This window comes from Acinonyx jubatus, chromosome C1 (assembly GCF_027475565.1).
Source record: "Acinonyx jubatus isolate Ajub_Pintada_27869175 chromosome C1, VMU_Ajub_asm_v1.0, whole genome shotgun sequence".
NCBI lineage: Eukaryota > Metazoa > Chordata > Mammalia > Carnivora > Felidae > Acinonyx > Acinonyx jubatus.
In genome coordinates this window covers 112,423,011-112,447,456 of record NC_069381.1, presented here as the reverse complement: position 1 = coordinate 112,447,456, position 24,446 = coordinate 112,423,011, and the positions used below count along the sequence as shown (strand labels likewise).

General features: G+C 40.9%; 1 protein-coding gene across 6 annotated transcripts in view; it reads left to right on the top strand.

Annotated features, from left to right (window-relative positions):
* The window catches only part of CNTNAP5 (contactin associated protein family member 5), an 801,874-nt gene that overhangs the window by 214,521 nt on the left and 562,907 nt on the right, over positions 1-24,446 (top strand). Inside the window, exon 1 of one of the 6 annotated variants that reach the window (XM_053214870.1) lies at positions 149-232. The exons of the other annotated variants lie outside the window; for them this stretch is intronic. Within the exon in view, the coding sequence (XP_053070845.1) occupies positions 164-232 (69 nt within the window). The 5' untranslated portion in view covers positions 149-163. Of the gene's footprint in view, positions 1-148; positions 233-24,446 lie in introns of those variants that run through there. 6 annotated transcript variants of the gene reach the window in all.

Sequence of the window (24,446 nt, the reverse complement as noted above, 5' to 3'; positions counted from 1 at the left end):
TCTGAAGTTTCTATGTCCACACGCCCCGCCCGCCCCCTCCCCCCGCCCCTGCCCCGGGCCCCGCACTTTTCCCCACCCATCACCAATTTCTGTGAGGCGTCATGCTGTGTTTCAGACACTGCGTTTACATGTGTGTTACAGGCATGTGACAATTTAGGAGTGTATGTGCGCACACAGAGGCGGCGCCAAGCCATCGCTTGGGAGGGGCGTCCTGAGTCACCCGCAGAAACAGGTAATTTGAGGGAAGATCCCGTGCTTGCTGGCCACGCTCTGCTTGGACCCCCTCCCTCCATCCCCACCTCATGAAGCCGGCTGCCCCCCCCCCCCCACCGCTCATGTCCACCGATGAATAGCTGCTATTGCTGGGGGAGGTGGTGTGTGTACCTCGCTGCAGGAGGTCACAGGTGATGCCCAGGGCCTGTCTCTGAGACATCTCTAGGAGAGAAGGCTGCTCAGGATGCCCTTGAGCCCGGTTTCTGTTTCCTCGAACCTGTTCTACTGGGTCCTTGACACACCCTTCCCTCATTCCATGCTATGTGCTGGACTTCTCTTTTCGACATGGATTTGTCACTCGGTGAATAATTTCTGAAACGAATGACACCTCGATAAATGGCCTTGTGAGTGTTGTGCAGGGGCAAGCTAAGTCATCGTGTAAGAAAATGCAAAATCTTTCTTCTTATGACGTCGTAAACACGTTTCCGAAATAACTACAGGGGCGCCTGGGTGGCTCAGTCGGTTGAGAATCTGACTTCTGCTCAGGTCATGATCTCAATTTGTGAGTTTGGGCCCCACGTGCTGAGAGTTCAGAGCCTGGAGCCTGCTTCAGATTCTGTGTCTCCCTCTCTCTGTCCCCTCCCCCCGCTTGCACGCGCGCTCTCTCTCTCTCTCTCTCAAAACTAAATAAACATTAAAAAATATTTAAAAAGATGAAAATAGCTACACAGTTACAAAAACTTTCTCTCAAAACTAAATAAACATTTAAAAGATATTTTTAAAAAAATGAAAATACACAGTTACAAAAACTTTCCAGGTCTTTAAGTGTGCAAAATCAGTAAGAATGCTTTGTAAGCCTCCTACCCCCACCCCCTGAAACCTGAAAACTTACAGATGATGTTATTTACATGTAGAGATATGAATGAAACTGCTGTTTTATGAGTGTGTTGCTATTATCTTAGCTAGAGTTGATAAATTGCATTGATATATATGTGTATGTTTATATGCATACATATTAATATTTAAAGATATATTGCACATATATATTTGTAGATTTAAATGATATGAATATATTTCTAGATTAAATATATGTGTGTACATTTATCTTTAAGTAAACTTAGATAAATACATGTGTTGTATATACATCTGTATATGTATGTTACATATTATATATATATATATATATATATCTTTAAATATTAGCATGTATCACCTTGATTTCTCCATAATTATAAATTCTGGAGACTTTATGATTCTTCCAGATCTTTTACCATTTTGCCAGTTATTAGAAGATTTAGATGATTTTGCTTTATTTACTTTGTATTAAAACCTTTATGTTGGAATTAGATGTCGCAACAATAGCAATATATAAATCATGCCAAGTTACTGTAAAGTTTCATTGCTAATTGCCCAAGTCTTATTAAACTGCAGAAAAATGGAGACATAGTACTTTAGTGACACGATGACCAAGCTGGACTCTACATTTTGTCATAGAAGTTGCCATTAAATGAGAGGCACTATTAGATGGGATTGCAGATACAGATGCAGATACAATGATACAATATTTTTGGCCTGAAACCGTCTTTTAAGCATATTAGAAACAATGGTGCTAGCAACACATACGGAGTGTGTACTGTGAGCCACACTCGTGCTGACAACTTTTTATAAACACTGCAAAGGAAAGATTATCCCTACTTAAAGATGAGACCATAGGGCTCATGAAGTTAATCATCAACCCAGCCTAATGTGTGTAGCAAAGCTGAGACTTGAAAAGGGGACATCTGTGCTCAAGGCTCATGTCCTTCCCGTCACATGACTCATTCACAACCAACAAAAGTACTACCTGCTTGTAACACAGACATGCCAGCTGCCTTAATTTAGAAAAGTAGCCAGCACTAATAATTCTTTGAAATAATCATAATTTCGGTATTTTCTCTACTCGGAATGACCCCCCATTGAACGTGTTGCTCTATTGTTCAATGACTTATGTGATTTTTTTTATTGAAACCTGAAACCAAAAACATAAATTACTGTGTTTTGGAAATAATTGGGCACCACTTATCAGAGTTCCTACAGACTGGATATTAATAAAGAGAGTGCACTCTGAATTAATTGTCTTCCACTTGGAACTACATTTGCTTATCCAACACCAGTTACGATGCTGTCAGTAATCGAGACTGTACTCCATGGATTCAGCTAAGATGGTGATGACAGCCAGCAGGTGGATTTTTATTTTATTTTATTTATTTTTAAAGTTGTAGTATAGTTGACACCCAATGTCACATTAGTCTTGTGTGTACAACACAGCGATTCGACATCTCTATATGTGATGCTGTGCTCACCACACATGTAGCCGCCATCTGTCAGGGAAGGTGGATTTTTGATTCAAATTGGATCTGGATTATACTGTTTCATTTGAGTCTCTTTTGAGAGTACTTAAAAAAATTCTCTTCCACGAACAGATTTGGAACACGAACTTTGGATTTAGGCAAATCTGAGTAGGAATGCCTGCTGCTTACTAACGTTGTCAACCCTGGGCAGCATTTTATGTCTCTGAGCCTTGAAGTTCGCATCTTTACAAGTTTATAAAACCTGCCTCTGAGTGGTGCAAGAACTCATTGAGTTATCAATCCGTGCAGATCCCCAGTGTCTCTGACATCTAAGAAGCAGTCAAATTAGCCACCTTTGAGTCCTTATTTGAAATGACTTTGGTTGTTTACCAAGACTGTGTCAGCCTTCCGAAAGGCACGTATTTTTCTTCAAATGTACGGTGATAAACGCAGACAAAATAGCCCTGTTTGTGTTCCCAGTATGTTTTCTAGGCCACTGGCATTTTCCAATCCCTAAGGCCACCCACAACATGCTAGGGGCCAAGAGAGGCACCTTGGAGGCTCTGAACAGTTGAGCGTTTCCCCTGTCGGCGGCTGTGCCTCTCAGCCTGGTCCCAGGGTGGATGAAGCATCTGCCATTCTTGTGCACAGACACAGGTTACTCAGTCAGGACAGAAAGTGTAAGTGGGTCTAGAAACACGGTAACCCACCTGGAGGGCCAGGGATTTAACACTGAGCAGATTTTTAGTCACTGACATTTTATTTCATTCGGTTCCCAGGAAAATCTTTTTGGCATCATTTCAAATTAAAAACTGGGGCCTTGGCTGAGGATGGCGTCTTATGATAGGCATCTTGCTGAAGGCCCAGAATCTCCAGAGCCATTCATCAACATCCAGTCCTGCAGTGCTACGTAATAGCAGAGCATTGTTTGTTCATTTCAGAATGGGCTGGCCAGCCAGTCAAAACGAGTCAGTCAGAATGCTTGACTTGCAGAAGCACAAGCTTGCTTTGCAATTTGTTCTTCTACTGACATAGAGTCCTTAACCTTCTCCCACTAAATAAAAATATTGTCTAACATGGGGCACTTGGGTGGCTCAGTTGGTTAAGCAGCTGACTTCGGCTCAGGTCATGAGCTCGTGGTCTGTGAGTTGAAGCCCTGTGTCTGGCTCTGGGCTGACAGCTCAGAGCCTGGAGCCTGCTTGGGATTCTGTGCCTCCCTCTCTCTGCCCCTCCTCTTGCTCACCTCTCTCTCTCTCTCTCTCAAAAGTAAATAAACATTTAAAAAATTTGAAAAATATTGTCTAACAAAGATTTCCATGTGAGCAAACATGTTACCCAAAGTCTCAAGTAGCAGCAAGTTCTGGACAAAGATGTAGACAAAGATCAGATATAAAGAAAGGAGGGAGGGAGACATTGAGGGAAGTAACAGATTCTGGACAGGGTATAGGAATAGGGGCTCAAGAAAGATCTGGATGGTGTTGAAGGCACCAAATTCAGAACCATCTCTCTCTGGTGAGACTTAAAGAAACTTTCAAAAGCGGTACCAAGTAGAACAAACACAGGGTTTGGAATTAAGGAATCTATGCCTCCATGCTGTCCCTGTCCCTAATTGTCATAGGCATCTTCAGGGTCACTTAACTTCTCTGGTCCCCCAAGGGTGTATCTTATTCTAATGCATGTACCTTGTCTGGGCACTCAATAGGTGTTCAGTAAATGCTAGCTGTAATTACCATATCACTTTCAACAAGTATTAGCTGAGTATGTATTGTGATGAGTCACAGGACTGGATTTTGGGAAAAAAATACATATAATAACTGCCCAGAAAATAAAGAAATGCCATCTGTTTGGCTGAAATGCAGGACTTGAGTTGGGCACATAGGAGAAAAGCCTGGGCAGTATATTGATACACCTCCTGGATTTGTTCAGGTAAATTTCTTGTTTACACTTGCTCACACCCACATATTTTAATTGTGTCACCTTTCACTCTCAAAACTGTTTTGGTTTAGATGCTAAATTATATGGGCAATGTGCTTCTAGGGCCCATTAATTCAGTGCAAGCAAATTATAATTAACACAGAAAAAAGAAGACTAAGGGAATGTGGTATCTTTTGATCAGGTGTGACCAGAGAATGGGTAGTGATATTAACTGATGTTGGATGATCCTTACATCATGTTAATTCAGGAGATGACCAACAACATTTTCTTTAAGAGTTTAAAGTTAAAGCCTGATGAAAGAAATACCATAGATAACATTTTCGTTGTAAGCCTCCAGTGGTCTTAAAGTTCAAGGTCTTTAAGAATCTATATGACATCAGTGTGAGCAATAATGCAGCATGTATAGAAACCTAATTTCTTTTTTTTTTTTTGAAACAAGAAAACATTATTTTATTTTATCTCAATTTTGATGTTTAGAAACCCTAATTTCTAAGGGGTTCCTTCAGGATGCCTGTGAGGGTAATCAAGGATGGGGCTTACCTAACTCAATTAATTTTTACTAAGGACAAAATCAGCTTATTTGGGAGAAAGATGTCTAGCAGAATGCATATCAGCCTGTAAGAGACCGATATATTTGATTTTGAAGCTTCAGAGGAATCAAGGAGTGCCTGGGTGGCTCAGTCAGTTAAGAGTCCAGCTCTTGATTTCAGACTCATGTCATGATCTCATGGTTTGTGGGTTCGAGCCCTGCACTGGGCTTTGTGCTGACAGCATAGAGTCTGCTTGGGATTCTCTGTCTCCTCTCTCTGCTCCTCCCTGCTCGCACTCTCTCATTCGCTCTCTCAAAAATAATAAAATGCAATCAACATTAAAACAAGTAGAAAAAAATTAGTAATAAAATAAAGTTTCAGAGGAATTAGGTCACTCTTCCATTCAGTGAAAGTGTATGTAGGGACTACAAGATTCAAGTATCTTCTTGCGGTCACTTTTTACCTTGCACACAGACTTGTAATGGGCTGAGTGGCGCCACCCCAAATCCGCATCCACCTGGAACCTCAGAATGTGGTCTTCTTTGTAAATAAGGTCTTTGTGGATGTAAGTATTTATGGATCTTGAGGTGAGATCAGCCTGGAATTCGAGAGAGAACTGTAAATCCAATGACTGCTGTCCTTATAAAAAGAGGAGAGGACACCAGAAACACAGGGAAGGTCATATGAAGTTGAGGGTAGAGACTGGAGTCTTGCAGCTGCGAACCATGAACACCAAGGATTGGCAGGACCTCCCCAGTAACTAGGAAGAGGCAAGAAAGGGATCTCCACTAGAGCTTTCAGGGAGAGCCCAGCCATGCTAACACTTTGATTTGGGGCTTCTGGCTTCCAGAACTATGAGAGCATGATTTGATTTTGTTTTGAGCCTCTCAGTTTGTGGGAATTTGTGTGGCAGCCCTGGAAAACTATTACGCTTCATGTATGAGATTGTGAAATGTGCTGTGACTCCACACATGTAACCCTGACCTTCTCTGCCTGAGCATGGACCCTATGCAGAGCGGCCCTGACTCACCTGACTCACCGACAGCACCTTGCTGTTGCACAATGCTGCCACTGGTCCCAAACAGCCATACTGGCTGTGCTCTATAATCCTTTCTGTCTTGAAGCATTTACTCATAGGAACACCATCATCTGTAATTCTTCCTCAGTCTCCCCTCCCCATGTCCCTTCAACACATACACCTTCACTTCTGGAAATTGTCTCTCATCTTCTGAGATCCAGTGTGAATATAATCTCAGACCCATGATGACACTTCTCCTGATTCAGTCACTTCGAAGAGAAGTGATCCCTTACACATCTGCATTCCCTTCCCACTTTCTTGGCCCACATCTTAGGATGTGTAGTAAGTCTTCTGTACATTGTGTTGTAATCCCTTCTGGTGTGGCTTCATGTGGGATAGTCTTGTCCAAGGAATGAAACGGCGTGAGTTTGAAAGACAGAGTCCTGTCTGATTTGTATCTCCGTCTCTGGACTTTGCCTTGCACAAGTAAATGTTCAACAGCAACATGTTGACTATTTTGCCCTGGCTGCCTCATTCCAGAGTGATAAAACTGAGATGTTCTCTAAAATTACTTTTCCATCACTATAAATTTGACTTGAAAGCCATGCAATTGATGCATTTGCAAGGGATTATCTTTTGCCCATAGCTCATTAAGCCTGCGCTCAGAGAAACAGCCATCCTCAAGACCCCAAGTGAAAAAGTGGCCTGTGCAAATAGCCTGGCATAAGGACACATACCCACAACATCACTGCTCATGCAGTGACTCTGCTTGGTGGCTGCAGATCTGGGGTGTGGGCAATGGATGAGTTAACTTGGAAAAGGCACCCAAAATTTGTCAGGGGGACTAAGAAGGCACAGCACCTCATTAGTTTGTTCCCAGCAAACAATTTTCAGGAATTAGCCACATAGTGATACTCCTAAAAAATGCTCTTTGTAAATGAACAGAACTGATATGACAGGCATTTCAAAACAGTAATCGTTGGATTAATGACACTGCTGAAGAACGAAGGCTCATTATACCTAATTTGGGAGATTGCAAATATGTTGCATAGATGAGTTACAAGGTGGCATTTGGGCAAATCGGCTGGACAAATGTGATATGACATGATAGTGCCCCTTTGGATGTTTTAGAGATACATCCAAAGGGGCACACTTTTACTTGAAGAATATAGAATAATATTGCATATTTAAGTGTATGAGTTCAAACTGAGTTCGTAAGAAATTGGCCCTATGATGGATATACAATATTACAGGGAATATGTGATCACACTTAAAGGGACTCCACCAGATAAAAAGTCACATGTGGCAAAGAGGATTTCATGGCGGTTGCCTTCTGAGACTCACATATCTTCCTATAATAATGCAATTATTCATCAGTGGCCATTTGACATTAAACAATGTAAAGTGAGGTTTTTTTTGGTTTTTATTTAAATTCCAGTTAGTTAACATACAGGGCAATATCAGTTTCAGATGTACAATTTAGTGATTCCTCACTTCCGTACATCACTTGTGCCCATCACAACAAGTGCGCTCCTTCATCCCTGTCACCTGTTTCACCCATACCCCCTCCCACATCCCCTCTGGTAACCATCAGTTTTTTCTCCATAGTTAGAGTGTATTTCTTGGTCTGTCTCTCTTTCTTTTTTTTTTTTTTCCCTTTCTCATCTGTTTTGTTTCCTAAGTTCCCCATCTGAGTGAAACCATATGGTATTTGTCTGATGGACTTAGTTTGCTTAGCCTTATACTCTCTAGCCCATCCATGTCATTGCAAACGGCGAGATTCCATTCTTTGTTTGTTGTTGAGTAATATTCCATTATATGTATATATACCACATCTTCTTTATCCATCCATCAGGCGACAGATACTTGGGCTGTTTTCATAGTTTGGCTATTGTAGGTAATGCTGCCATAAACATCAGGATGCTTGTAACCTTGTGGACTAGTATTTTTTGTATCTTTGGCTAAAAACCTAGTAGTGCAATCACCAAATCATAAGGTAGTTCTATTTGTAACCTTTTGGAAACCCCCCATACTGTTTTCCAGAGTGGCTACAATGTAAAGTGATTTTAAATACATGTATCAATAACCAGTAATACTTCCAACAAGCATAGCTTCATATGCTCCATAATACAAAACAGGTTGGATGAGACAGGTAGATTCTTAAGAGTTTAAAAGGGAATGTTCATTCATCCATGAATAGAGAAAGAGCTACATGCTGAAATTAAAACACCATGCAATGAAAAACAGAACCTCTTGCCTGCAGATCTGATTCCAGGTAAATGTAATAGATATCAAACATGCTTGTACACACACACACACTCACACACACACACACACAGAAAAATGAATACAATTTTCACATCTTAAATAATGTTGACCAGTTACAAGGTTTACTGAAGAATTATTCCCTTCCATTGTCATTTTACAATAGCTTAAGAGACAGTCTTATTTTTTATTCACATTTTCTGTGGGAATGCATCCCTTATTTTATTTATCATTTAGTTTAGTATAATTTATATAAAAAGATATTTTAAAATAAAACTAGAATGGTCAAGGGACTCAATGTATCAGAAATTCCATTATGGCAACTTAAATTTTTTTTAATGCGTATTTATTTATTTATTTTTGAGAGAGAGAGAGAGAGAGAGAGAGAGAGAGAGACAGAGAGACAGAGCATGTGTGGGAGAGGGGCAGAGAGAGACAGACAGAAACACAGAATCTGAAGCAGGCTCTGGGCTCTGAGCTGTCAGCACAGAGCCAGACGTGGGCCCTGAACTCGTGAACTGAGAGATCATGACCTGAGCTGAAGTCAGACACGCAACATACTGAGCCGCTCAGGTGCCCCCCATTAGGTCAACTTAAACACAGAAATAGCCGTTCTGATGATGATACACATTGATGCAAAGATTCACAGTGGCCATATTTATTGGATAATTCAGTTAATCTAGTAACTGGAGAGGTAGTGAGCTTCCTGTGTTGGGGCTTATTTAAATACAGAGATCTCCAAAATACAGATATCCACCCAGCAGAATCAATCACATCCATATTTCCCTGCTACTGCCTCTGAACAAGGACAGACATATCACACACCATTCCTTTTTTTTTTTAATTTTTTTTAACATTTTTTCATTTTTGAGAGACAGAGAGAGACAGAGCATGAGAGGGGAAGGGGCAGAGAGAGACAGAGACACAGAATCCGAAGCAGGCTCTAGGCTCTGAGCTGTCAGCACAGAGTCTGATGTGAGGCTCGAACTCAGGAACTGGGAGATCGTGACCTGAGCCGAAGTCGGAGGCTCAATCGACTGAGCCACCCAGGCGCCCCTCACACACTATTCTAATAACTGTTTTGTTTGTCTGTCTCTCCAGAAGAGAGTGAGCTTTGAGAGGCTGAGACATGGGTAAGAATAGCAATAAAGGGTGATGGCAATGATAACAGTAGCAAGTAAGAACAGCAGCAGCCACAGGTTCCTCATGTCCCCACCTCCCCTGCCCCTCCTGCCCCGGGCACACATCTGCCCCTTGCTTTCAGAGCTTGAAGCGTCCAGATCTGTGGCAATGTGGCTTTCTGCCCAGGACACGCTCCACCTGCCTACTGCCTGCCGCAGTGTTTGCCTTGTAACCAGGCCACTCTGTACTTGGGAGCTGCAGGCAGGATGCTATTTCTGCAGTGACATTTCCTTCTTTCTTGGCTGTCAAAAGCAGAGGCTGTTCAGGTACCAATCCTCATACTCTCGAATAAGAGAAAAATTGCTGTATATGTAGTTGGAAGGGTGTGGGTTGGAGGTTGGACCCAAGCAGGGTTTCGTAACTGCAAGGGTCAAGGAAGTATGGGAAGATCGGATAAGTACAGCTCTCAGTTTCATTGTGATTGCTGTGGCTGTTTACTAGTTATTTACAAACCACCCATGTTAAGCAGAAGTAAGATAGGTGAAAATGTATATAATAGGAAAGAATTAGACGAAGCAATGAGGGAATCGTGGGGAAGAAGAGATAATGGCAGAAAAACAAAACAAACCGAACGTAAGGTTAATACAACAAATTAGAGTGAATACATAGCAGGATTCCCTATGATGGATATCATCTTTGCTAACACTGCCTTTGCGTATGAAATACAAACATCATTCTCCAAGTGGAAGAAATTAAGATAGAAATGTTAGCAATGTGTCCCCTGGTCCCCTTTTACTTCTATCCAACCAGGTAGATACCATGCAGGCCAGTGAAAAGAGAGGCATTTTGTTGTTGTTATTGTTGTTGTTTGTTTTATTTCAATTCGGTTTATAGAGCACAGCATGGGGTTTTACCCGAAAGCCTTCTGGGAAAAAGCAGCAAGTAGGAAGGTATCACCTGTCAGTGAGTGGCCTAGAATGCCTGGGCCAGTAGCAAACAAGAGCTGGAGGACCATAACAGGACATGTGAGATAATGTCCTCCGTTGAGATATTCCACCTGGATATATGCCCGTGTTCGTAAAATATACAGAACCTGAACCGTATGTATTTATCTCATCCACCACTAGTGGATACATGCTCCACGGTCCCTATGGCAAAATTCAAGGACCATCTCTTCCCCCGGCCAAAAATGTGATTGGTTTCATGATCAATGTGTCTCAGCGATCCTGACCAGTGTTTCAAAGGTCATACATGATTTGGAGGCTGCTTGCTTTCCACTGACACTCTTTTGGGTATGACAAGTGCTCCCAGAGTCCTACTGAAGGAGATCTGAAGGTGACGTCAGAAAGAGCATGGGGTACATGTCCACAAAGACTTCGCTTTGAATATCAGCCCCCCGCCATCACCAGTGCCCTGTGCCCCTAGACCAGTTCTACCCAGACACTTCTACCCTGCCCAGTGTCCTCTTCTATGAAATGCAAATCACAGTGTTAGATTACTGGGGGATTAGAGGTGATGTAGAAGAGGTATCTCTCACACAATAGGTGGTCAACAGATGGTTGATATTATTGGCTACTTTTGCTTTGTGCTAACCCATTTTGCCATATACAGGAAGAGAATCTTTTCAATCTCTAGATGCCAGAGCAGTGAAAACCAACCTGACCTTGGGAACTATCTGGATACTCAGACTAAACTATGGGTGTTGGTAAGAGACTTCTGAGTTGATTAACAAAATAAGTTCATTTACATCATGTAAATATTTGAATCTATTCTTGTATATGACTGCCTAACTTGGATTCTTCCTATAATACGATACATAAATGATCCTCTGGTTGACAGTCTTTGAGCAAACTAAGTGATGCCCAACTCTGCACACACACACACACACACACACACACACACACACACACACACACACAAACCCTGATCACCAGGCCCAGTGATCAGTATCTGAATTAGATTCCAAGACACCAGAACTATAGATATTGATCCTTTCCGAGGCAACATGAATGTGAGCAGCCAGAGAATCAGTCCCAACAAGGTTCCATGGGGAAACTCTAGAATCAGATGTCTGAGAGATACAGGACCAACACCAAGGCTTAAAGCCCAGAACCAAGGCTGAATTTAAGTTGTCCAGTGGAGATCTCAGGTTCATGGAGAATGGAGTGAAACTAGATCTGGTCCAAGGTAGGAGGGTCCTAGATGATCACCTCCAACTATCCCTGGTGGTTTTATGAACTTACTCGACGTCCAGAGGCAGATCAGAGAATTACCAAACCAAAGGCTGCCCGACTCATTCCTGTTATTTTATTTGCAGGCATCACTGCACAGGAATCTCTCTATAGTACTGTTGTGTGTGAGTGTGTGCATAGCTAAATGTGCCTATGTGTTTCAGCCCATGTCTATGTATTTGAGGATGTGAGAATTCCTTTCAATGAGAGACACTACTCTGTGGTGAAAGCCATGTGGAGTGTCAGTAACACCGACCCTTGAGGGATCCCAGAGTCAGAGTTGCGACCCTAAGTGGTGCCGCGAGAGGATCTAGGAGGCCTCTGGCTCAAGGTGCTTGTGCTGGGAACATGTAAATTCATTGTATTGTGAATGCAAGTTTTCAGGCAGAGGCCATGATAAGTGCTTCCAGCCTCTCTCAGTTTGTGGAGTGATCGCCATCTTGCCCCCACCTCGGCACATAAAAGGCTGTGAAGAAAGCTCCCACTGTGTGCACTTTGCCATCTGGAATCCTTTAAGTGAGAACCGTGTCATTCCAGTGCTGCCCATCAATGCCTGTCTGCCTCATCTCTTAGTGTCAGTTTCACTTTCTGTGTCCAATAAGGTCCAAATGGATGGCTGGCTATCTCCCCACACTCCAGTTTGGCTAATAATGGTTCGCTGGCTACACTAATGTGGTCATTACCCCCCTCACGTTCATGGGGTGCAAATGGCCACTTTAACATCCGTCGCTGCTGTCCTAATCCACCACCACCCTTCATACCAGCTGCTCTTAGAACCCAAGAAATTCTGTCTAAAAAGACGGCATCGTGCCCATGCTTCCCACAAGCACTCGGAGATGAAAGAGAGGGTACTGAGGACAACATGCCTGAGAGAGATGATAGCAAGTTCGGGAAGAGAGGAGGCCCTCTGGCAAGGTTTTGAGATACAGCAAATGAAACTAATTCATGAGTAAAGGATCCTGACACGAAATTGGAGCTGGCGGGTGCGTGTGTACAGTCTGGCTTATCTAGGTGACAGAGGGCCGCTTTGGGAGCCGGGGATCTGTCTTCTGCTCCAGGAGCTCTGGCTGGGCTACACAAAATTAATGGGCCTTCACATTTCCATTTGCGGCATGAGAATGGTAAAAAAAGAACGGATTCTGTCAGTCAGGATTTGGGTCAGTGCAAAGTCAAACAACCAAGCAGATGACCCAACAGCCACAGAGAAACAAACCACATAGTCTCAAATGTGGCCCTTGCTGACACCCTTCTTTCTGTGCCCATTACACTGCCCGTGCTGATGGGTTCAACCTCTGGAGTCCCACCGTCAGGGGACAACCCTTATTAGTTATGTGACTTTGAACTGGTGCTTAATCTCTCCAAACCTTCGTTTCTTCATCCATAAAAAGAAACAAAGTAACTGACCTCATGAGACTGATGCGATTATTAAGTCTTATCTCCTGAGCCTGCTATGTGGTATCTGCTCAACCAATGGCTATAGATAGTACTTTTATTTTCAGAATCAGATGGACATTTGAGAAGTTTGAAGTATTTTAAACTATGATATCCCAGCATCACCATGCCTGCTAACCAGTTAGAATTCCCTAGTCTACATGACTAGAAATGACCATTTAAACATAAAAACAAACAAACAAACAAAAAACTGAATTGACCTGTTACTAAACTAGATGAAATCAACCACTTGGCATTTAAGGATACAATATCAATTTCTTTGCAGACTTCAGAAACTGATTTTGTTCCAATTGGCTCTGGGAGAGAGTTAAATTTCACCTTACCAAAAAAAAAAAAAAGTTGGGCAACCCTAAGAATGATTTATGAATAGGTCTCTGATGCATAAAATCTCATTTTCTTCAGTGCATTTGTCAAAAGGTTTTCGGATGTGTGCCTTGTGTAGGACTTGGTTATTGTAATCCCCTCAGCCGCCCATGCAGGAGGCGTATTTTTACTGAAACTTTCTCTTGACAGGTCTTGGGATGATCATACTTGACTGATGTGTCGGTGTTCTTCCTTTAACTCCTGCACTATGAACTTTATAACAAGTTTTACTTCCCTACATATTAATGCTCGGGTCTTCATGTGCAGATGAACCCAAGCCATAAAACTCGGTTCCGTCGGCCAATTAGGATTCATCTGACAGGCGACACTTTGTCTTTTGTGTGCTAACCCAGCAACGGTGAAAAGACAGCATCTTGTTTGCGTTTCCAAAGATACACCCCCACAGAATAGAAATTACATACGCTTTTTGCTGGCTTAAGCATAATATGGATTTATTATATGGGGAAGATGGATGAGAGATTTTCTTTTTTTAATGTGTGGCGCAGGCTTTAAAATTATTTACTGTCCTCATTATCATTAGGAAGCAGGCGTTATCTGATCTATCTCTCCAGCTTTTTATGGTGAAACTCTATTTTAAGATTCATAATTTTTAAGCATCACCTGTTCCTGCACAGAATATGTGCACACCGCGCTGGAAGGAGTGGCGTCTGACGGATGTCCGATTGCTTTCACAAAAGCATATTTGGAAAGTTGAGAACGTGTTTTCTAACAGAATGCAAAAATTGGGTCCTCAGCAAAGCGGATGCCGCTCAGAAGAACGTTCGCAAAGGAATGGCTGCTGAATTTATGTAGTGTGAACACTGAAAGTAAAAATTCAAATCCTCACCTTTGGGGTCATGGTGATTAATTTCCATTCCAAATGTAACTCTTCTTATAGGCAAGAAATCCAGTAAATATTCCCCTGTGACCATCAGCCCCCTGAGCTGGTGGCAGAATTAATAAAGCTGTCGGGATTTCTTTGGAATATTGCACATCTCCCTGTATGTCACTTAATTGTGAAGTATAAATATGCATATGGCGCTTCCAGGAAGACTAAATATATTAGTCTTTAGGGCTTCAGCGCCTGTTTCTGTACTCATTTATCAATTTTGATTAAATTAGGGGAGAGCATTTTGAAACAAAAAAATACATGAAAATTATGTAGTTTTCCTGGAGAATGGCTTGCATTGTTTTTCCAACCCTAGTGTCTGGGGAGAAATATATATTTTTCGAACACGCAGCTTTGGATAATATAAAATGTTCTGTATATGAGATTATGTTCACAGCTTGGGAGAATTGGGGGAAAATGCTCCTGGCAAACAAACTGTGTTTAAGAAGAAAAAGTAGAATACCCAGGAGCAGAGGGAAAACGTAATGCAACTTAGTTTCTAGCACTTTAAAATAGGCAGCTTCTAATACTGCCTGGCAATCCAAGGGAGGCTTCTCAGGAAGATTCTGGGTCTGTGGTAGTGGGGGGGATGGTGTCTAGATGGAGGGGAAAAGCTTCTGTTTATGTCAACATCGAGCCCAATTCTTCAAAGCAAATGAATTGTATTTAAAAGGAGATTGTCTTGTCTTTTACTGGGTGAACTTGGAGCTCCACGTGCTGCCCCACACGAGTTGAATTACTCTTTCTTTTGATTGATAGATATGGGCACAGACAGGAGTAAGTCAGCATTTGGTGACTATCAATACTGTTTTCACTTTGAAACAGTAAAGAAAGAAGACAACCTTTTAAAAAGAATAACAAGACATGTATAAGTGGATATAACTGAGTTTTTTTAAATTTTTTTAATGTTTATTAATTTTTAAGAGAGAGAGAGAGTGCAAGCAGAGGAGGGGTAGAGAGAGAGACAGAGACAGAGACGGAGACAGAATCTGAAGCAGGCTCCAGCACAGAGCCCAGTGCGGGGCTCAAACTCACAAGCCATGAGATCACGACCTGAGCTGAAGTCAGATGTTTAACTGACTGATTCACCTAGGTGCCTCTACTTGAATTTTTTAAAGGTTTATTTATTTTTGAGAGAGAGAGAGAGAGCGAGCAGGGGAGGAGCAGAGAGAGAGGGAGACAGAATCTGAAGCAGGCTCCAGACTCTGAGCTGTCAGCAGAGAGCCCGACGACGTGGAGCTCAAATTCATGAACTGTGAGATCATGACCTGAGCTCAAATCGGATGCTTAACCAACTGAGCCACACAGCCGCCCCGGATATAATAGAATTTTATTAAAATCCAGGTATTGAAGTATTTTTTTGTTTTGATTTGTTTGCTTTGTGTTTTGTTTTTACTTCCAAGACTGAGTTTTAGTTTGGAATAGAAGATTAATAAATATTATTAACTGATCAGTTAATATATGTTCTTTGTTGTTATAAGTACTATAAAACTAACTTCAAGCACATTGTAGGCATTATTGTCCCATTTTATAGATGAAAGAATTGTGGTCCATAGCGATTAATCAATTGCCTTCCAGCCCTGCAGTGAGGCAATATTTTCCCTGACAATAATGTGGCTTGGGGCAAAATTATAAATGCTATCATGCTGTACCATATCTGTACATGTATGAAGGCTATAAATCATATCAACAAACTGTGAATTAACTTGTGCTCTCTCCTCCTCTGTTAACAAACATACTTTCAAAACAACATGGAAGTCTAGGTTCAAATCAGAACACGAGGTACACGGCACACTCTTCCCTTCCGACTGGGCACAGCTTCTATTTCCAGACTCTGATCGTGCTTCCCCAAATGCTCAGCTGACCCTTGCTCGTACCCACACTGGTCTTGTGGCCTGGCCCATCTTGTTTGAGGAGGATGAGCCTGGGAGAGGCCTGTACAGACCCAGGAAGTTGGGGGTTGGGGGCCATTTGATCGAGGAATTCTCAGATCCCATTACCTGAGAGAATGATGGTCTAGACTAGGATGGACGCAGTGTGGGGGTGTGGGGGTGGTGCAGTCCAGGCTCCTAGTGAGCTCACTGACTGCACAGAGTCTGCATCTTCAGGGAGGAACCCCTGAAAAGGAACACCACAGCAGGTTCCCTAGAGACCATGGGACCTGGGACAGGGGGCCTGCCTACCTGGTCTAAAGGAGATTTTACAGCCTGGAAGTAGGGCTTGAAATAAATTGATTCAAACTAGGATCTTGTGACTTGGAAGCTGGTATCTTATCCATTCTACCTTGCTGACTTCCTAGTGCTTTAAATGAAAAAATACAAGATAAACATGTGAATCTGGCTATCTGACCATTTGAGGACTCCTTTTCACATGAACAAAATAAAAAGATTTCAAGAGTCAGGCCTCAGTGCAAAGCCTTCATGTCCCCGTGTGCCCTTGAGAAGTGGCCAGGGTCCCTAAATCAGGGCCTTCATTAAACCCAGCTAGGTTTTTTGTTTTTTTTTTTTAGCGTCTTCTCGAATTGGGCCTTAGGTGCACCTCAGGACCACTTAGCTGTTAGTAGTGCCTCAGATAAGATATTCAGGGCTCTGCAGATTTCCCAGCTGTGTTTCCAGTGAGCGATAGGAGCATCGGGATCCTTTGTGTCTGCAATCACTGGGAAAGAGAAGCCATGATAAGCACCAGGGAGAGGGATTTTTCTCGCCTGTAGTCTGAACACAGAAAGTGATAAGAGAGGAAGGCCTCTGCAGACTGACCCCAAAAGTGAATGCAAGCCAAACAAAAGGAAGCCCTGAATATAAGAAGATAAGACAGTTGCACAGTTGCACAATTGGTAACTGGCTGTAGAGTATCCATCCATTCAAGTCACCATACCCTACAGCATACATTGGGGCAAAAAAAAAAAAAATATATATATATATATATATATGTATATATATATAATAAGAAAAAGTCTCAAGGTCTCCACTATTAAAATAGGTCCGAATATCCAATCAGATTTAAAGAAAATAAGGCAAAAGCCTAAGTCCATTGGAAAATTGAAGGCATTGTTTGGTCAGATAGATAGTCTACTTACTCAAACCAAGTCCATAGGTATTAATGAGGAGAAGGCAGTGCTGGACTACAGGAAGTACAATGGTCCTTACATTAAAAATTTTTAAATTTTGAATATGAATGTGAATGAGGTGTCTCTGAATAACTTGTAAAAATGAGATGTTGAATCCTGCAGGAGGGAGCCTGATGGTGATACCCCATAACGACCATAAGCTGGGTCACAGGAACACCCCACTTTGTAAGACTGTGGTTTCTGTGAAAGGACAAAATCAGTGCTTTTAGTTCAGGGATTGGCCAGGTCTGGTGTGTGGGACGTCCCAGTCTTACCCCATATGTCCTCAGTGACAGCCAGAGCACCTCTGTCCAGCAAGTGGAATATTTGAGTTCTGTGAGTCTTGAAAGAGGGGAATGAGAATGTCTGTTAACATGCATGGCTTGGCAACTTTTAAGTTTGTAAATCAAATGAGTTTGTGTCTTTTTAGACTGAGGCAAAATGTCACCACATCAGAATTACCTATTAATGCACTGTGTCAAATACTCCTGTACCATACAGTATTGAAGTGGCCAGATTAAAATACCCGAATCAAAATGTCAGACCTCCTTTTCCTCTAAGCATTTCTTTCACTGTTAAAATAGGCATTCTTACCACACTATATACCCGGTTTTTGGTTCCCCAGTTATGATCATCAATCCCAGAAAACAGAGCTTCTTGACTGCTGGATTATGGGAAAAAGGAGGCTATTTTTACATACAGCCACTGATTCTCAGCCCTTGGAGCTAGCGGACAGTGTCTGGGGAGAGGTCCAGTCCCAGTGAGTAAACAACCTCATCCTACACAGTACAAACAAAATCATTGTGTGTTGTGATCTGAGAAGAGTTGGGAGACAGGAACAGACAGTTCTAGGAAAAGGAGAGGTGAAATTGGGTTGAATAAATTAGGGAAAATATACAGAAGAGATAGATTTTACATATGTAGACTTGCGAAGGGCACTGAATTTAAAATTCAAGAGGGAATGAGGTGAGTGGATTGCACCAGAGAAGAATAATAGGAGACACAATTGGAAAGATGCAATTAGAAAGTGGGAAGGGGGTGCCAGGGGGGCTCCGTCAGTTAAGCATCCCACTCTTGGATTCCACTCACATCATGATCTCACTGTTTCCTAACTTTGAACCCCCACATCGGGCTCTGTGCTGACAGCATGGAGCCTGCTTTGGGATTCTCTGTCTTCCTCACTCTCTGCCCCTTCCCCACTCACTCACTCTCTCTCAAAAATAAATAAATAAGCATTAAAAAAGAACACAGTGGGAAGGAACGAGTGGGGCTGACATTATGAAGGGGTGCTCTCAGGCTACCAGAAGAGCTGAGCCCAGTCCTGTGGTCTAAAGGGTCCGAAAGAGGGGTCTGGCAAGATGGCTAGAGGGAGAGGAGGTCTCAGGGCAAAGATGTGATGAAAATGGGGTTCAGGAAAATACACCCTTTAACTGTAGGCATACAGGAAAGATGGAAAAGAAGGAAATGGAGTCTGAAAAATCTGATAAGGGGGCCCTAAATCTATGCCTTTTCAGGTTTCATCTAAAATTTGGCATCACAAAGATACTAAAGCTGTATCTTCTATTCAATTGATTTTGTGTATTTAAAAAAAAATAGTTTTCCGCTTGAGAATTTCATCTTCGTTTTGTTTTTAGGTTTTAATTGCATGTGCCTGTGGCATAAACTAACTCGTCTTGTCCCTCCACATTTGAGACTTTGCTATAGATAGCTATCATCAAAAATTAAGCAGAGATCGAGCTTATTTCTAAGATATTTTTAGTTTTCCCAATCCCTGATCTGGACTTCCGGTTCTCGTTGATTTTCTCTAGTTCAGATAAGATGGATTGCTTTGGCTTAATAAGTGAGTACTTTCTCTAGCAATAAACTTTACTTTTAAATGTTATGAAAGTGGATTGAAATGGACTTTAATAGGAACTAGCTGTAGCATATATACACCAGACATTTTTATACAGAATGTGCTTATGGAAAGGGAATCTGAAGCCTAAAACCTGAAAACTTTCCAGAAACCATCTGCTCTATCCCCCACCACTTCAGGGGAGGATAGGGAAAAAAAAAAAAGAGAGAGAGAGATAGAGAGACAGCATGTTAAATCATAAAATTTTAGGGTAAAATAATGTATTTCTAGTTTTATCATTGCACAGAAGGGGAAGAAGAGGTGGGTGAATAAAATAAATTTTAATACAGCTTCCTTGCCATATATTAGCTGTAAGTTGATAATCAAATGGCTTAAGTTCTCTGAGTCTATCTCATCTGTGAAATTAGATAATGGTATCTACCTTACAAGACTGTTGGAATGATTAAAATAGCATGGCATATGTAAAACATCAGTTCTGAGGTAGGTGTTCAATAAATTATGACCAATACACTATAATTTTATTGCTATTATTTTTATAAGAATAAATATGAAATATGACAGCAAAGATTCATACGTTTAATTTGAGAAGTAGAGAATTCAACACATGAATCTGTCTGTCCAAAGCATGAAACACTATCTCTAAGCTTCGGATGAGCAAATGCATGACCTTATAGGTCATGATCCTCATGATCCTTAGCTCTTGACCTTGTTCTCTAAAGGAAATGTTAAAACATACAAGGAGTGGTGATAGTCTAGATTCTGATACTTATTAGTTGTGTGTCCTTAAGAGAGTCTTTAAGATTTTTCTAGCTAAGAGATCTGTAAATATTAAATATAATAATGTACAACATACGCAGTGTAATGGCTCTCACATATTGCAGTCTGTAAACATTAGTTCTGTATCCTTGCACCTCACCTGTAATGTTAAAATGCTACCAGACTTTCCTACTCTCCAGGGTTATTTGGTGCTCAGATCTAGCAATATATTATGGGTGAGTATATATACATGAACTTAATTAAAAACAATTATCAGAGATTCGTGTCCTGATATGGAACAATGGATGGGCAATGGATACCCTGAGAAGTTGAAGAGAAAGATAGACTTCCAGATTTCCCCATGCTGAATAGACACTCTGCTTCCTCATTTAATCTATCAGTGTCTAGACTTCAGATATAAACACTTTTCTTAGCCCAATCATTGAAAGTACTGCCCAGAACAATCCATATGTCTTTCCCAGACACAGAATAGGTATACAATGTGCTTCCATGTTGGATGCTATGTTGGCCTATGAGCCCTAAAGGACCAAATGAAATGCTCCCCACTACCGACTCCTGCCTGCCAGGCTGTGAACCCTGGTTCACCTTCCTTTGACCCGAGTTCAATGCAGTGATTTCACCAACGGACCTGAGAGGGAGACAAGTGGGGGTGCCACTTATAAAGTCTCCTTCATAATCTAAATGTGGGCCCTTTCTAATTCACTGCTTATGAAGATTAGCTTTGAAACAGACATTATTTATACCAATATTTTGGATGTTGACACAGAAGCCCCAAAAGTGTAAGTAACCCGACTAAAGTATACGTGGCAGAAGATATGGTGTCTGTGAACAGATCAGTGTGATTCCAGAGTATATAGACCTGTGCTGCCCCAAAGATAAAGAACACAAGCTACCTATGCAATTTTAAATTCTCTAGTAGCTGCATTGAAAAAGCAAAATGAAGCAGTTGACGTTATTTTTAATTATATACTTTACTCAATCCAATATGCCCCAAATATTATTTCAATATATAATAATGTAAAATTATTAATCAGATCTTTTACTTTTATGCTAATGCAAAAAACGACTTAATAGTCCTTAAAACTCATTGTGTCTGTTACACCACCATGAGCACATCTTTTTTTTTTTGTTAAACTTCTTTTTTTTAGATATGTCTGACATACAAAAAGTCGTACATATTTAATTATACAACTTGATGAGTTTGGAGATAAGTATACATTCATAAAACTATCACCATAACCTATGCCATAGCATATCCATCACCTCCAAAAGTTTCTTCCCACCCTCTATTTATTATTATTTTGGGGTGGGGATAGAACACTCAACATAAAATCTGCTCTCAAAAAATTTTGAGTATCCAATACAGTATTATTAAGTAAGGCTCCATTTCTGTATAGTAGACCTCTAGGAGTTATTTATCTTACATAACTGAAAATTTGGAACCTTTGACTAAGGCTCTCCTCAGCCCCTGGCAACCATCATTTTACTCTCTGCTTCTATGAGTTTGACTATTTAAAATGCCTCATGTAAGTAGTATCATATAGTATTTGTCATTCCGTGTCTGGCTGATTTCACAGCATAATGTCCTCCAGGTTCCTCCATGTTGTCACGAATAACATGATTTCTTTCTTTTTTAAGGCTCAGTAATATTGCCTAGTGTGTGTATGTCACACTTCCTTTATCTGTTCATCTGTCAATGACATTTAGGTTGCTTCCTTGTCTTGTGAATAATGCTGAAATGAATATGAGAGTACAGGTATCTCTTTGAGATCCTGATTTCAATTCCTCTTTCCAGAAATAGGAATGTTGGATCACACTGTAGTTCTATTTTTCATTGTTTGACTAACCTCTACTATTGTTTTCCACAGTAGCTGCACCAGTTTATATTCCCACCAACAGTGCACACAGGTTCTGATTCCTCCACATCTTTGCCAACCCTTACTATATTGTGTGTTCATGTTTTGTATATCACACAAAGTCCTCCTTTTTTCAAAGTTTGCCCTTAAGGCACAATATATACACCAGATTTATCCAAGTTTGGTGCAACATTGAGTCAATTCAGTGAATCAAAATTAGCCAGACTGTTTGCCTGAATGGGTTAATTGGCCAATCCAATAACAGATCAAATACCACAGAATCAAACACCACAAATTTGTTTTTTCATTGGCTGAACAGAAAGTACAGTATCTCAGGGATAGAAGATGCTTATTGGCTGCCCTTTGGGACTCTTCACCTTTTTTCTAAGCCTCTATGCCCTCTTTTCCAACTCCAGGTTGGCTTAGGGGCCAATATTTATAAGTAAGGTAAAATGAGTCCTTTTTCTTTTGCCTCCCCTTATTTTATATTAGATGCTGATGATTGAAAACGAAGACTCCTTTACACAAGGTTATGCATTATTTTATTTTTCCCTATTACATCAACTGAGACACCCACAGTCTGTGTGGGGACAGGGTATGAGTATGTGGTCTTGTCCTGTGTACTCCCTCAGGGGATCATCCAGATTCACACTAAAGCTGATGAATTATTCTGGGCTATCTGTGCATCTGAACTTGGGAAAGGCAAGATGTGAACAACAAAAACAGGAACGCTTACAAGAGGCCATTCAAAGGGCTTATCACGCATATTTTGTATTTTTGATAATAGCTATCCTAACTGGCATGAGGTGATAGCTCATTGTGGTTTTCATTTGTATTTCTGCTATGATTAGCAATGTCGAACGTCTTTTCATATACTTGCTGGCCATTTCTATGTCTTCTCTAGAAAAATGTCTATTCAGTGTATTTACCCATGTTTTAATCAGTTTGTTTTTTGCAATTGAGCTGTGAAAGTTCCCTATATATTTTGAATATTAATCTTTTATTGGATATATGGTTTGCAAACATTATCTCCCTTTCTGTAGGTGGCCTTCTCGTTTTGTTGATTGTTTCCTTTGCTGTTTAGAAATTTTAAATTTGGTGTAGTCACACTTGTCCATTTTTTTTTCTTTTGTTACCTGTGCTGTTAGTGTCTTATCCAAGAAATCGTCACCAAGACTAATTTCAAGAAGCTTTTCCTTTACATATTCTTCTAGGAATTTTATGGCTTCAGATCTTATGTTTAAATCTTTAATCCATTTTGAGTCAAAGTGATTGACAGATTCAATACAATCTCTATCAAAACCTCAATGTCATTTTTTACGGAATTTCTAAAAAGTTCTAAAATTCATATGGAACCATAAAAGACCCTGATTACCCGAAGCAATTCTGAACAAGAACAAAACTAGAGGCAACATACTTCCTGATTTCAAAATATATTACAAATCTTTAGCAATCAAAACAGTATGGTAATGGCATAAAAACAGACATATTAACAAATGGAGCAGAATAGAGAGCCCAGAAATAAACCCATGCATATACAGTGAACTGATTTTTAACAAGAGTGCCAAGAATACACAATGGGGAAAAGATAGTCTTTTCAATAGATGGTGTTGGGAAAACTGAATGTCTACATGCAAAAGAATAAAATTGGACTCTTATGCCATAGCCCAAGAGTTCATTTTAATTTAAACTAATATTATATCAATTGTTCAGTGGCCACATATGAAAAGACCAGGTAGATAATTTCGCTATTTTGTGCTACCTCTCTATCAGTCTTCCTTCTTTTGACACATTCTGCATAGAACATCTACATTACAGTTTAATTTTCTGATACTTGTGGAGGCTTTAAAGGAACCAAAAGTGAAAGGAAAAATCTTCCTTCCTTGTATTTTCCTGTGGTATTGAGTTTCTAAATATCATTTTCAGAATATGCATCTTAACTACCATTATCTTACATACTCCGTCCTATCAGACAAAACGATACACCTGGTTATGAACTACAGACCCCAGCATGCTCACCTTGACCTAAGTTCCTACTTTGAGATAAAGCACGTAGGGATCACCAAACTGGGCCCAAATCCCACCTCATTATCTTCATGGCTCCACCATCTCCTGGCTGTTGATGACTCATATTGATATATTTTTGTTTATTTGAATTTCTGACCCATTGTTTGATCTTAATCCCTGGTCATTTTGTGGCTGCCTTTATTCTTGACCCACTGTTTCCCTTATTTTCTGAGACAAGCACCTCTCCACCACAGTTTCTCTAACATGGCATCAGACAACTATCTTGACCCGTGGGACTATTCTTCAGTCTCGCCCATCAGCTGTAGTATTCTTGGCAATTGTTGCTTGCTCACTGGGCTTCATACCTCCACACTCTGCATGAACTGTCATTTGAAGCCTTCCCCAGTGGCCTTTCAGGGACTCCTGCTTTGCACCTGGTTGTCAGGCTTTCTCCTCACTTGAATCCTCATGTGACTCTCAGTTGCTTTGCCAAGCTT